The sequence below is a fragment of the Pleurodeles waltl genome, chromosome 3_1 (assembly GCF_031143425.1).
Source record: "Pleurodeles waltl isolate 20211129_DDA chromosome 3_1, aPleWal1.hap1.20221129, whole genome shotgun sequence".
Lineage (NCBI taxonomy): Eukaryota > Metazoa > Chordata > Amphibia > Caudata > Salamandridae > Pleurodeles > Pleurodeles waltl.
Genome location: NC_090440.1, coordinates 1,958,657,150 through 1,958,670,904, shown reverse-complemented (window position 1 = coordinate 1,958,670,904; position 13,755 = coordinate 1,958,657,150). Strand labels below are relative to the sequence as shown.

The 13,755-nt window shown below is 48.2% G+C and overlaps 1 protein-coding gene across 16 annotated transcripts in view; it reads left to right on the top strand.

Annotated features, from left to right (window-relative positions):
- The window catches only part of NCOR1 (nuclear receptor corepressor 1), a 1,251,773-nt gene that overhangs the window by 850,821 nt on the left and 387,197 nt on the right, over positions 1-13,755 (top strand). For all 16 annotated transcript variants that reach the window (XM_069226323.1, XM_069226317.1, XM_069226319.1 and 13 more), the window contains one exon: positions 6,165-6,418. In XM_069226323.1, the coding sequence (XP_069082424.1) occupies positions 6,165-6,418 (254 nt within the window). The remainder of the gene's footprint in view (positions 1-6,164; positions 6,419-13,755) is intronic.

Sequence of the window (13,755 nt, the reverse complement as noted above, 5' to 3'; positions counted from 1 at the left end):
CATGTGAACCGCCTTAAGCTCTTCCATGACAGGGCTGATGTAAATCTGTTGATGGTAACAGATGAGGACCAGGAAGCTGAGAGTGAACCTCTCCCTGATCTCCTCTCATCAGACCCTAAAGATGGCTCAGTAGATGGAGTGATCTACTCAGACACCCTCTCTAGCCAACAGCAGTCTGACTGCAGGAAGGTCCTGCAGCAGTTTGCTGAACTCTTTTCCCTAACCCCTGGTCAGACACACCTGTGTACCCATGATGTGGACACAGGAGACAGCATGCCTGTCAAAAACAAAATATTTAGACAGTCTGACCAAGTTAAGGAAAGCATCAAGGTGGAAGTCCACAAGATGCTGGAATTGGGGGTAATTGAGTACTCTGACAGCCCCTGGGCTAGCCCAGTGGTCTTAGTCCCCAAACCTCACACCAAAGAAGGAAAGAGAGAGATGAGGTTTTGTGTGGACTACAGAGGTCTCAACTCTGTCACCAAGACAGATGCCCATCCCATTCCTAGAGCTGATGAGCTCATAGACAAATTAGGGGCTGCCAAATTCTTAAGTACCTTTGACTTAACAGCAGGGTACTGGCAAATCAAAATGGCCCCTGGAGCAAAAGAAAAGACAGCATTCTCCACACCTGATGGACATTATCAGTTCACTGTTATGCCCTTTGGTTTAAAGAATGCCCCTGCCACCTTCCAAAGGTTGGTGAATCAAGTCCTTGCTGGGCTGGAATCCTTTAGTGCAGCTTATCTTGATGATATTGCTGTCTTCAGCTCCACCTGGCAGGATCACCTGGTCCACCTGAAGAAGGTTTTGAAGGCTCTGCAATCTGCAGGCCTCTCTATCAAGGCATCCAAATGCCAGATAGGGCAGGGAACTGTGGTTTACTTGGGACACCTTGTAGGTGGAGGCCAAGTTCAGCCACTCCAGCCTAAGATCCAGACTATTCTGGACTGGGCAGCTCCAAAAACCCAGACTCAAGTCAGGGCATTCCTTGGCTTGACTGGGTACTACAGGAGGTTTGTGAAGGGATATGGATCCATTGTGACAGCCCTCACAGAACTCACCTCCAAGAAAATGCCCAAGAAAGTAAACTGGACTGTAGAATGCCAACAGGCCTTTGACACCCTGAAACAAGCTATGTGCACAGCACCAGTTCTAAAAGCTCCAGATTACTCCAAGCAGTTCATTGTGCAAACAGATGCCTCTGAACATGGGATAGGGGCAGTTTTGTCCCAAACAAATGATGATGGCCTTGACCAGCCTGTTGCTTTCATTAGCAGGAGGTTACTCCCCAGGGAGCAGCGTTGGAGTGCCATTGAGAGGGAGGCCTTTGCTGTGGTTTGGTCCCTGAAGAAGCTGAGACCATACCTCTTTGGTACTCACTTCCTAGTTCAGACTGACCACAGACCTCTCAGATGGCTGATGCAAATGAAAGGTGAAAATCCAAAACTGTTGAGGTGGTCCATCTCCCTACAGGGAATGGACTTTATAGTGGAACACAGACCTGGGACTGCCCATGCCAATGCAGATGGCCTTTCCAGGTTCTTCCACTTAGAAAATGAAGACTCTCTTGGGAAAGGTTAGTCTCATCCTCTTTCGTTTGGGGGGGGGGGTTGTGTAAGGAAATGCCTCCTTGGCATGGTTACCCCCTGACTTTTTGCCTTTGCTGATGCTATGTTTTGAATTGAAAGTGTGCTGAGGCCTGCTAACCAGGCCCCAGCACCAGTGTTCTTCCCTAACCTGTACTTTTGATTCCACAATTGGCACACCCTGGCATCCAGATAAGTCCCTTGTAACTGGTACCTCTGGTACCAAGGGCCCTGATGCCAGGGAAGGTCTCTAAGGGCTGCAGCATGTATTATGCCACCCTAGAGACCCCTCACTCAGCACAGACACACTGCTTACCAGCTTGTGTGTGCTAGTGAGAACAAAATGAGTAAGTCGACATGGCTCTCCCCTCAGGGTGCCATGCCAGCCTCTCACTGCCTATGCAGTATAGGTAAGACACCCCTCTAGCAGGCCTTACAGCCCTAAGGCAGGGTGCACTATACCATAGGTGAGGGTACCAGTGCATGAGCACTGTGCCCCTACAGTGTCTAAGCAAAACCTTAGACATTGTAAGTGCAGGGTAGCCATAAGAGTATATGGTCTGGGAGTCTGTTTTACACGAACTCCACAGCACCATAATGGCTACACTGAAAACTGGGAAGTTTGGTATCAAACTTCTCAGCACAATAAATGCACACTGATGCCAGTGTACATTTTATTGTAAAATACACCACAGAGGGCACCTTAGAGGTGCGCCCTGAAACTTAACCGACTATCTGTGTAGGCTGACTGGTTCCAGCAGCCTGCCACACTAGAGACATGTTGCTGGCCCCATGAGGAGAGTGCCTTTGTCACTCTGAGGCCAGTAACAAAGCCTGCACTGGGTGGAGATGCTAACACCTCCCCCAGGCAGGAGCTGTAACACCTGGCAGTGAGCCTCAAAGGCTCACCCCTTTGTCACAGCCCAGCAGGGCACTCCAGCTTAGTGGAGTTGCCCGCCCCCTCCGGCCACGGCCCCCACTTTTGGCGGCAAGGCTGGAGGGAACAAAGAAAGCAACAAGGAGGAGTCACTGGCCAGTCAGGACAGCCCCTAAGGTGTCCTGAGCTGAGGTGACTCTAACTTTTAGAAATCCTCCATCTTGCAGATGGAGGATTCCCCCAATAGGATTAGGGATGTGACCCCCTCCCCTTGGGAGGAGGCACAAAGAGGGTGTACTCACCCTCAGGGCTAGTAGCCATTGGCTACTAACCCCCCAGACCTAAACACGCCCTTAAATTTAGTATTTAAGGGCTCCCCTGAACCTAAGAATTTAGATTCCTGCAACAACAAGAAGAAGGACTGCCTAGCTGAAAACCCCTGCAGAGGAAGACCAGAAGACAACAACTGCCTTGGCTCCAGAAACTCACCGGCCTGTCTCCTGCCTTCCAAAGAACTCTGCTCCAGCGACGCCTTCCAAAGGGACCAGCGACCTCTGAATCCTCTGAGGACTGCCCTGCTTCGACGACGACAAGAAACTCCCGAGGACAGCGGACCTGCTCCAAAAAGACTGCAACTTTATCCAAAGGAGCAGCTTTAAAGAACCCTGCAATCTCCCCGCAAGAAGCGTGAGACTTGCAACACTGCACCCGGCGACCCCGACTCGGCTGGTGGAGAACCAACACCTCAGGGAGGACCCCCGGACTACTCTACGACTGTGAGTACCAAAACCTGTCCCTCCTGAGCCCCCACAGCGCCGACTGCAGAGGGAATCCCGAGGCTTCCCCTGACCGCGACTCTCTGAAACCTAAGTCCCGACGCCTGGAAAAGACCCTGCACCCGCAGCCCCCAGGACCTGAAGGACCGGACTTTCACTGCAGAAGTGACCCCCAGGAGTCCCTCTCCCTTGCCCAAGTGGAGGTTTCCCCGAGGAAGCCCCCCCTTGCCTGCCTGCAGCGCTGAAGAGATCCCTTGATCTCTCATTGACTTCCATTGCGAACCCGACGCTTGTTCTAACACTGCACCCGGCCGCCCCCGCGCCGCTGAGGGTGAAATTTCTGTGTGGGCTTGTGTCCCCCCCGGTGCCCTCCAAAACCCCCCTGGTCTGCCCTCCGAAGACGCGGGTACTTACCTGCTGGCAGACTGGAACCGGGGCACCCCCTTCTCTCCATTGAAGCCTATGCGTTTTGGGCACCACTTTGAACTCTGCACCTGACTGGCCCTGAGCTGCTGGTGTGATATCTTTGGGGTTGCTCTGAACCCCCAACGGTGGGCTACCTTGGACCAAGAACTGAACCCTGTAAGTGTCTTACTTACCTGGTAAAACTAACAAAAACTTACCTCCCCCAGGAACTGTGAAAATTGCACTAAGTGTATACTCTTAAAATAGCTATTTGTGAATAACTTGAAAAGTATACATGCAATTGAAATGATTCAAAGTTCCTAATGTACTTACCTGCAATACCTTTCAAACAAGATATTACATGTTAAATTTGAACCTGTGGTTCTTAAAATAAACTAAGAAAATATATTTTTCTATACAAAACCTATTGGCTGGATTTGTCTCTGAGTGTGTGTACCTCATTTATTGTCTGTGTATGTACAACAAATGCTTAACACTACTCCTTGGATAAGCCTACTGCTCGACCACACTACCACAAAATAGAGCATTAGTATTATCTCTTTTTACCACTATTTTACCTCTAAGGGGAACCCTTGGACTCTGTGCATGCTATTCCTTACTTTGAAATAGCACATACAGAGCCAACTTCCTACAAATAGCCAGTCTCCAGGTGGGATCAACAGTGTGCCCAGAGCAAATCAGGGTCCACACTGAAGCTACATTAGTCGCTGAAGGTGGGATGGACTTATCCACACTAGCTGCCTGGCCGCCTAACATGCAAAAATACAGGCAGCAGCTCTTTATTAATGGGACTAGAGTAGATGCCCTGAGGGATACAGGTGCCAGTGTCACTATGGTGACAGACAAACTGGTTTCCCCAGGACAATACCTGACTGGACAAACTTATCCAGTCACCAGTGCTGACAATCAGACTAAAGTACATCCCATGGCTATGGTAACTTTAGAGTGGGGAGGGGTCACTGGCCTGAAACAGGTGAAGCACTGCCGACCTGCTGCTGTCCCAGCAGTTGTCCAGACCTGACTCTTCCTGCAGCTGTGCATCTCCCAAAAGCCTCTGAGGGCAACCAGCACTTTGTAAACCAGCCAGCATCACCCTTGGTGTGGCAAAGCCACTTACCTGCAACCTGAAGGTCCCAACCGCGATGTCCAGTCCACCGATCTGCTTACCACCGGATCCACTGACACAGCAGTTACCAGAGAGAAGGTCACTGTGCTCCAGGAGGACAGACCTGTCTCCTCACGAAGTCTGGAGATGCGAAGCCGACCAGGAGTCACCTTGCACCGATACCCGGGTACCGGTGCAGTTGCAAGTATCAAGGCTTGTTTGTGTATGAGCCAGACACTACCTCCACAAAACAACTTGCACCCAAGGGATGACCGAATCGACAAGGCTGCCTACGAGAGTGGCCCGACTGTCTTGCTTTTCTCCCTCCCTCTGCAGGTCCACCCAAGCACCATAAGGGCCCTTGACGCACAAGACCAGCTGACCAAAGCCCTTTGCACCGAGTGCCCCGGCCTAGATCCAAGACTACCAACTGTGCCCCCTTGTTCCTAGACACCCAGGAGCTGAGCCACCCGTTGGCAGCTCACAGACGTCCCCAAATCCCCCTCTGCATCCTGTTTTTAGGTGGCACCCCTCTTTTCCAACTGTGCAGTGCACAAGGTACCTGACTCGTCCAGCACCTGAACTCCCCAGGGCAGGTACAACTTAGCTGCTGGTGTTTCTTGTGACCTTGCCCTCCCTAGCACCCTAAGACCTAAAGGGGACCCCAAGATACTTTTGCTAATGCCCATATGCAGTACTTGTACTTTACCCAATGAAAGTCATTACTGTGTAAAAGTTAATTGGTGTATTTTACTTACACCACAATAAACAAAAACTCTACAACAGTACTTGCCTTATTTTGAAGATTTCTCGTGTCTGTATATACTATAAAAGTGTTGTATTTTTCTAAAATTGGTCCTGTGTTTCTTCTTGAGTGTCTTATTTATTGTGTGTTTAACACATGCTTAGCACTTCCCTCTGATAAGCCTAAACTGCTCACCCACACTACCACTAAGGAGAGCATTTAGGGTTATTACATTAATCCTTCATCAACCAATAAGGGTTGCCTGTACTATCTGCATAGCATGCACCTTCATTGGTACACTACATAGCCAGCTTCCTACAACAGTAAAGTATTTTTCTTGTTCCAGGTTTTCTGAGCTGTAGTAATAAAGTCAAATTTTACTTATGTATTGTAGTAAGGAATGTGTGAATGTGCTTTTATTACTACAGTTGCTGTAAATAACATTAGTTATTGAGCCACATTTATTTTCACTGGAATTATAAGTCTATCTCTGTATATCTATATGCATACCTTTATATGTATATGTGTGTGGGTGTGTCCTTTTAACCTCAGCGATGAAGAGTATTTCAATTAATTATTTAACACATTTTCATTTAGTAGATAATTACTTACTATTGACCATCTTCAATGTTAACTGCCTTTTTAGGTACTCCCAGGGCAACATCTGAGAGCTTTGAAGAAGGCCTAAAATACCCTAAACAAATCAAACGAGAGTCACCTCCAATACGAACATTTGAAGGTGCCATTACCAAAGGCAAGCCGTATGATGGTGTCACTACTATTAAGGAAATGGGGCGTTCCATCCATGAAATCCCACGACAAGACTTGCTTGGGCAAGACAGTCGCAAAACTCCAGAAATGGTCCAGTCAAGGCCAGTAATAGAAGGTTCAATATCTCAGGTAACACTCTTTAAGACATTGACCACACTTCAAACCATTGAGCTGCCTTTGATTTCTCCTCTGTGTTAACTATACATTCTCTGGAGTTGTTCCTGGTAAAAATTGTTTTTAATCTAATTTCAAATTTGTTACGACTTGCTGTTTCATGTCACAGAAGAAATAAACATGTAACTCTTGTTCTCCTGCAGTGACTTTCCATTGCTAATCATAAGCCTCTATACCCCTGTGCAAGAGCACTGTTTAAAATGTTTTCATTTGGCATTTTTATTCAGAAAAGGCAATTTTAAATTCAAATTGTGTCAGTCTTTTAGGAAGACTGTTGGTCGAATTTCATTTATTGTCTTTGGGGGGGGGGGAAGCAACTATTATTGAAAATGATCACTAGTTTGATCAAAATTGACAAAGTCCTGTTCACCAACCATTTTTTAATGAAAACTAAAGCGAAGATAGGGGAATGTAGGTAGATAAACTTTGTAAACATTGCCAGAAAAAATCTTATTAATGGCAGAAAAAAATAGGCAATAGCATTTCGGAAGGCTTGTGGCACCTGGAATTGCTTACTTGCACATCCGAGGAGAACAGAGAAGGGACTTCTACCTTCTTTCGATTGCCTCTTTGGATTTCTTCCAATGTTTCAGGAAAACATAGTGTCACTATCATTGGAAGACATCTGATCCTACCACCTAACAGATATCACTTCTTTTGTGGACCTTGGTGTCATGCATTTTTCTGGTTCATCATGAAACCTTTTCATCACTGCCTCGAATAGCCAGTGCTGTGAATTCTCTGACAAATGAGAGGATGGCTTGACACTTTTTCAAGTATCAATGCAACCATGGCCATGCAGGTGCCAAAAGAGCAGTCTTTTAAAGGGTCTTTTTTCAGCAAGACACTCCAACTCTGACAATAGCCACGGACTATTTTCTTATTGAATCTCCTGTTCCATCTCCCAGTAGAAGGCATTTGGCCTCAGAAGGAAATATTGTTTGACATCAGTCTTCTGGAATTCAGAGCAGTACACCTGACTTGTAAGTTTTGAAACCATCTCTCAAGACACACATCTTATTTATGCTAATAATAAGATAATCGTGTACCTTTTAAACAGTCAATTAGCACCGATCCAGACTATTTTTTGAAGCCCATGCAGTCTGTGGTTTTTGGTCTGGAATTTACAGATCACATTTGTAGGAAGTTGGCTCTGTATATACTATTTCATAGTAAGAAATAGTGTGCACAGAGTCCAAGGGTTCCCCTTAGATGTAAAATAGTGGCAAAAGTAGATAATTCTAATGCTCTATTTTGTGGTAGTGTGGTTGAGCAGTAGGCTTATCAGAGGGTAGTGTTAAGCATTTGTTGTACACACACAGGCAATACATGAGGAGCACACACTCGGGCTTACTCCAGGCCAATATGTTTTTATATTGAAAAATATATTTTCTTAGTTTATTTTAAGAACCACAGGTTCAAGATTTACATTAAACACTTTAAATGTAAGGTGCTTAACTTAGATACTTTAGGAACTTTGAATGAAAACAATATCATGTACAGTCTTAAAATGGCAATAAGCTTTTTTCAAAGTAGACAGTGCAAAAATGAACAGTTCCTGGGGGAGGTAAGTAGAGGTTAGATAAGGAGGTAAGTAAAACTCTTATAAGTCTCAGTTCTGGGGCATAGGCAGCCCACCGTTGGGGGTTCAAGGCAACCCAAAAGTTACCACACCAGCAGCTCAGGGCCAGCGAGGTACAGAGGTCAAAGAGGTGCCCAAAACACACAGGTGCCTATGGAGAACAGGGGTGCTCCGGTTCCAGTCTGCCAGCAGGTAAGTACCTGCGTCCTTGGGGGCAGACCAGGGGGTTTTGTAGAGCACTGGGGGGGGACACAAGTAGGCACACAAAACACACCCTGAGCGGCACAGGGGCGGCCAGGTGCAGTGTGCAAAGCAGGCATCGGGTTTCAGGTAGGAAACAATGGAGGGACCCAAGGGTCACTCTAGCGGTGCAGGCAGGCACGTGGGGGGGCTTCTCGGGACAGCCACCTCCTGGGCTAGGCAGAGGGCCGCCTGGGGGTCACTTCTGCGTCGAAGTTTGGTTCCTTCAGGTCCTGGGGGCTGTGGGTGCAGTGCTGGTTCCAGGTGTCGGGTCCCTTGTTACAGGCAGTCGCGGTCAGAGGGAGCCTCTGGATTCTCTCTGCAGGCGTCGCTGTGGGGATTCAGGGGGGTCTTCTCTGGTTACTCATGGGCTCGCAGTTGCCGGGGAGTCCTCCCTGAGGTGTTTGTTCTCTGGATCTCGAGCCAGGGGCGTCGGGTGCAGAGTGTGAAGTCTCACGCTTCCGGTGGGAAACGTGCAGTCTTTGAAAGTTGCTTCTTTGTTGCAAAGAAGTTGCAGGTTTTGAACAGGGCCGCTGTTCATGGGAGTTTCTTGGTCCTGTAGTCCAGGGCAGTCCTCTGAGGCTTCAGAGGTCACTGGTCCCTGGCGGATGCGTCGCTGGAGCAGGTTTTCAAAGTTGGAGACAGGCCGGTAGAGCTGGGGCCAAATCAGTTGTCGTCTTCTTCCTTCTCTGCAGGCTTGTAGGTCAGCGGTCCTTCTTGTTTCTTCAGGTTGCAGGAATCTGATTTCCTGGGATCTGGGGAGCCCCTAAATACTGAATTTAGGGGTGTGTTTAGGTCTGGGAGGGCAGTAGCCAATGGCTACTGTCCGTGAGGGTGGCTGCACCCTCTTTGTGCCTCCTCCCTGTGGGGAGGGGGACACATCCCTAATCCTATTGGGGGAATCCTTCAAACTCAAGATGGAGGATTTCTGAAGGTAGGGGTCACCTCAGCTCAGGACACCTTAGAGGCTGTCCTGACTGGTGGGTGACTCCTCCTTGTTTTTCTCATTATCTCCTCCAGCCTTGCCGCCAAAAGTGGGGGCAGTGGCCGGAGGAACGGGCATCTCCACTAGCTGGGATGCCCTGGGGTGCTGTAACAAAAGGGGTGAGCCTTTGAGGCTCACCGCCAGGTGTAACAGTTCCTGCAGGCGGAGGTGAGAAGCACTTCCACCCAGTACCGGCTTTGTTCCTGGCCACAGAGTGACAAAGGCACTCTCCCCATGTGGCCAGCAACATGTCTGGTGTGTGGCAGGCTGGCAGAAACTGGTCCGCCTGCACTAGAAGTCGGGTAGGTATTCAGGGGGCATCTCTAAGATGCCCTCCGGGTCTATGTTACAATAAATTGCACACTGGCATCAGTGTGCATTTATTGTGCTGAGAAGTTTGATACCAAACTTCCCAGTGTAGCCATTATGGAACTGTGGAGTTCGTGTTTGACAAACTCCCAGACCATGTACTCTTATGGCTACCCTGCACTTACAATGTCTAAGGTTTTGCTTAGACACTGTAGGGGCATAGTGCTCATGCACATATGACCTCACCCGTGGTATAGGTGCACCCTGCCTTAGGGCTGTAAGGCCTGCTAGAGGGGTGACTTACCTATGCCACAGGCAGTGTGAGGTTGGCATGGCACTCTGAGGGGAGTGCCATGTCGACTTAGTAATTTTCTCCCCACCGGCACACACAAGCTGTGAGGCAGTGTGCATGTGCTGAGTGAGGGGTCCCCAGGGTGGAATAAGACATGCTGCAGCCCTTAGAGACCTTCCCTGGCATCAGGGCCCTTGGTACCAGGAGTACCAGTTACAAGGGACTTACCTGGGTGCCAGGGTTGTGCCAATTGTGGAGACAAAGGTACAGTTTAGGGAAAGAACACTGGTGCTGGGGCCTGGTTAGCAGGGTCCCAGCACACTATCAAATCATAACTTAGCATCAGCAAAGGCAAGAAGTTAGGGGGTAACCATGCCAAGGAGGCATTTCCTTACAACATTGGTTTACTATAAGAATCTGGCTATCTATGTAGTGTACCAATGTAGGGGTACACCATACAGATTGTCCAGGCAACTCTTATTGGTTTACAGGGCTTAAAGTAATAATCCCAAAAGCCCTCTCTTGTGGTAGTGTGGGTGATCAGTTTAGGCTTATTAGAGGGTAGTCTTAAGCATTTGTTGAACACATCATCAATACATGAGACAGATGCCAAGATCTTTAAGATCCAATAAGTACTTGTCAGTTGGCGACATTTAAAAATACACCTGTCAGATTTGAGGTATGAGCTTCGAATGCAGTAATGTTATACTATGGGAGAAACTTACACTGCATAGGGTCACTTGCAAATAACGGACATGACTGTTCTTGTGGACTTAAAGTAAGTAGGGGCCAAGGTCCAAGAAAGCAGCAATATTTCAAGTTTACTTGTCCTGGTGTGACCCAGTGCAGAGGTGACTCCAGCAGTGATAGCCTCAAGTGCTACTCGTAGATGTCAATGAGGAAAAGTACCTGTAGGAAAAAGGTTGCAAGCGAGGACTGGGGGACCAGTCCAGCAGAACCCAAAGGGAACCTCGGCTATTGAAGTTCTCAGAACCACATAGTCACTGTTGGTTGCGTAGGTGTTTTGTCTGGTGGGTCAGTGAGTTTGAGACTCTCACAGTTCCTGGTGCACCTGCAGAATAGGGGAAAAGAAACACAGCAAGATGACGTCTGGTGTGGAGCTGATCTCTCTTGAAGTCCCTCGATGTGCAGGTAAGTTTTGGCGGTCATGGTGTTTGGACTGAACACAAATAAACCCTGGTGCTGGCAGCTGGCTGTGGTACCCTCGGGTAGTTTTGCAGGGAAGGTCCAGGCAGGCTTAGCGTCTCAAAGACTGGATGCTCCGATGGGACTAAACTCCTGGACACTCGGGCTCCTCCTTCTTGCGAGTTGCTCCCTGTGCAAAATGGGGGACTGGGCAGTTGCGGTTGGTGCCTGCTGGTGTAGGGAAGTGGCTCCTCTACTTCAGAGACATGCTGGCTGGCTGCCAAAGTGCTGGCAGACCTTCAAAGCTTTAGGAGGATGCATAGCTGCAGGTCGAGTCTTTGCAATTGTCGGGATAGGAGCAGACAGGGTTTGGTGCCAAAGTTCACAGTTTTGCAGCATGAATCATTATCTGGATTCAGATGCTGTGCATTATTCCACCATCTAGCGTTCTAGTCTTTTTTTCTCTCTTCTTTTTCGCGTCATCGACCACCATTTGGTGCTAATTCTTTTCCCCTGTGTGACGTTAGACAGTGCCCCAGAAGTTCCTGTGCGTGGTCTCCATCTTCAGGTTCTTTTTTCTGCCTTTGGGTCTGGAAACATGACGGAGGGGCTCGGAACATTTTTTGCAAGTTTTCTGAAAAACATCTAAGAAACTAAAGAGGACGGTGAGATATCAGCGAGAGGAAAAGGGAGACCATGCCGCACCCCACTGGGCGTACACCACTGGCAAACCCACTTGAGCCCCATCGGGTACACTGTGGGGGTGGGACAGCACCGCTGACAGAGGATGAAGAGAGAGGGGACAAGAAAGGGTCATGGAAATACTACTTTAAAATTTTGCCCCAGTTGTCATGAAAAAATTGGAAAAAGAGACCCCCACAAGGTGTGCAAGCTTTGCCTACCGAAGGACCACAAGGGCTGGGAGGCCTGTGCGAAATTTGTGCTGAAGCTCCTAAAGGTACAACGCAGGCAAAGACCCGAGCACCAAACCATGGCAGTGGCTCAGAAGCAGGAATCACTCCTCATCCTAGGCCTTTCCAGTGATGCAGAGGAGAACATAGAGGCGGTAGAACCAGCAAGAGGGGGAGACGGAGACGTTGAAATCTTCCCATTCGGAGAAGACCCAGCTGCAGTAGAAGGGGTCGAAGGACGCTGAAAGAAAAAAAAGTAAAACTGCAGAAAAGTCCTATAATAAACCTCCTAAACTAGCCTCAGTACAGAGACCAGCTGTGTCTGTAGGTTACCAAAGGTCAAGAGAGCCGCAAAGATACCAACCAAAGGATGGTGAAGGCCCAAAGGCATGTTGAAAGACTCGTCAAAAGCCCAGATTGCACAAGAGAAGATGAGAACATCGAAGAGGCTGGAGCCCGCAACACCAAAGAGGAAACCTTCGCTGACGGACGAAGCAGACCTAAGGGCTCAAGAGCTCGAAAGAAAAAAGAGGAAGCTCGAAACAGAAATGGCTGCTCTCTTTCAGAGGAAAAAGGAATTCGAAAAAGTTCCATATTCCCACAAAACTCTCGACAGCTACGGTCGCGTAGGAGTATCAGTCGATGTTGGAAGCACTAGCGACCCCGGGTCCCCATGAGCAGGAACAGGAGGAGTTCTTCGTAATCGACGACCCAGTGTATGCTCAGGGCTTCGATGACTACAGCCATTTCAAGGAAACATGGCAGGACCTTGACGTCAAATCACCTGAAAAAGGCATAGCTATTACCCACTGAGGCCGTCCCCACCAGATGACCTATCCATGTACAACAGCCTGGTGAAAAGAGCTGCTGAATCCTATGGGGTACAACTGAAAAAAGAGGAGAAGGAGGAAATATGCTTCTTGCTAGAGACCCTATTGCTGCCCCAAGGGGAAATCTATATATACCCATATTGCCCAGCATCCTCAATCAAGGTAAGGAGGCCTTCAGAGAACCAGCCAATGCAAGGGCAGTCACAATCAGAGTGGAGAAAAACTATTAAGCATTCCACTCAGGATCTAAAATACATTAAGCCAGTGTTTCTGCAGATTCGATTACTGTCACCGTTGCCAGAAAGAGAAACAATGCACCCCCCTCAAAGGGACCACCACCCGAGAAGGAAAGCCAAAGGCTGCACCTGATGGAAATAAAAATGAAAAGGGAGGCAGCTGCGCAATGGAGAATAGCCAACTCCGGTGCCCTCATAAACTGCTATGGACACCAGCAATGGCAGGAAATTGAAAACCTTATGGAACACCTCCCAGGGGAATACAAGAAGAGGGTCATGGGGGAGGTGGAGGTCATACTAGAAGGTAAAGGTATTGCAAACATGCCTAATGTCAGCACTAGGTGCGGCAGATACAGCCAGCAAACAGATGTGCATGGGAACAGTCCTGAGAAGACATGCCTGGCTTAAGATCTAAGGTTTCAAGCCAGTGGTATAGGCTTGTAAAGGCTGGCTCAGTTTATGGTGTACATCTATGATGTGGTAACCTACACTTAGTCCAGGCAATCCTTAGTGTTAGTGAATAGGTGTCCTGATAGTAAAACTGCTCTATGGGTAGCTGTGGCGAGCAGTTGAAGCTTATCCAGGAGGGATGTAAAGCGCTTGCAATACCACAGTTGTCAAACAGTAACTCACTCACAAGAAAGAACCACACAATTGTTGCAAAAAGTAAAGGATACTTTATTACAGCACTACTACTAGACTAGCGTTTGTATATCTCCATTTGGCGATACCTACACACTATATATACACAAAAAAACAAA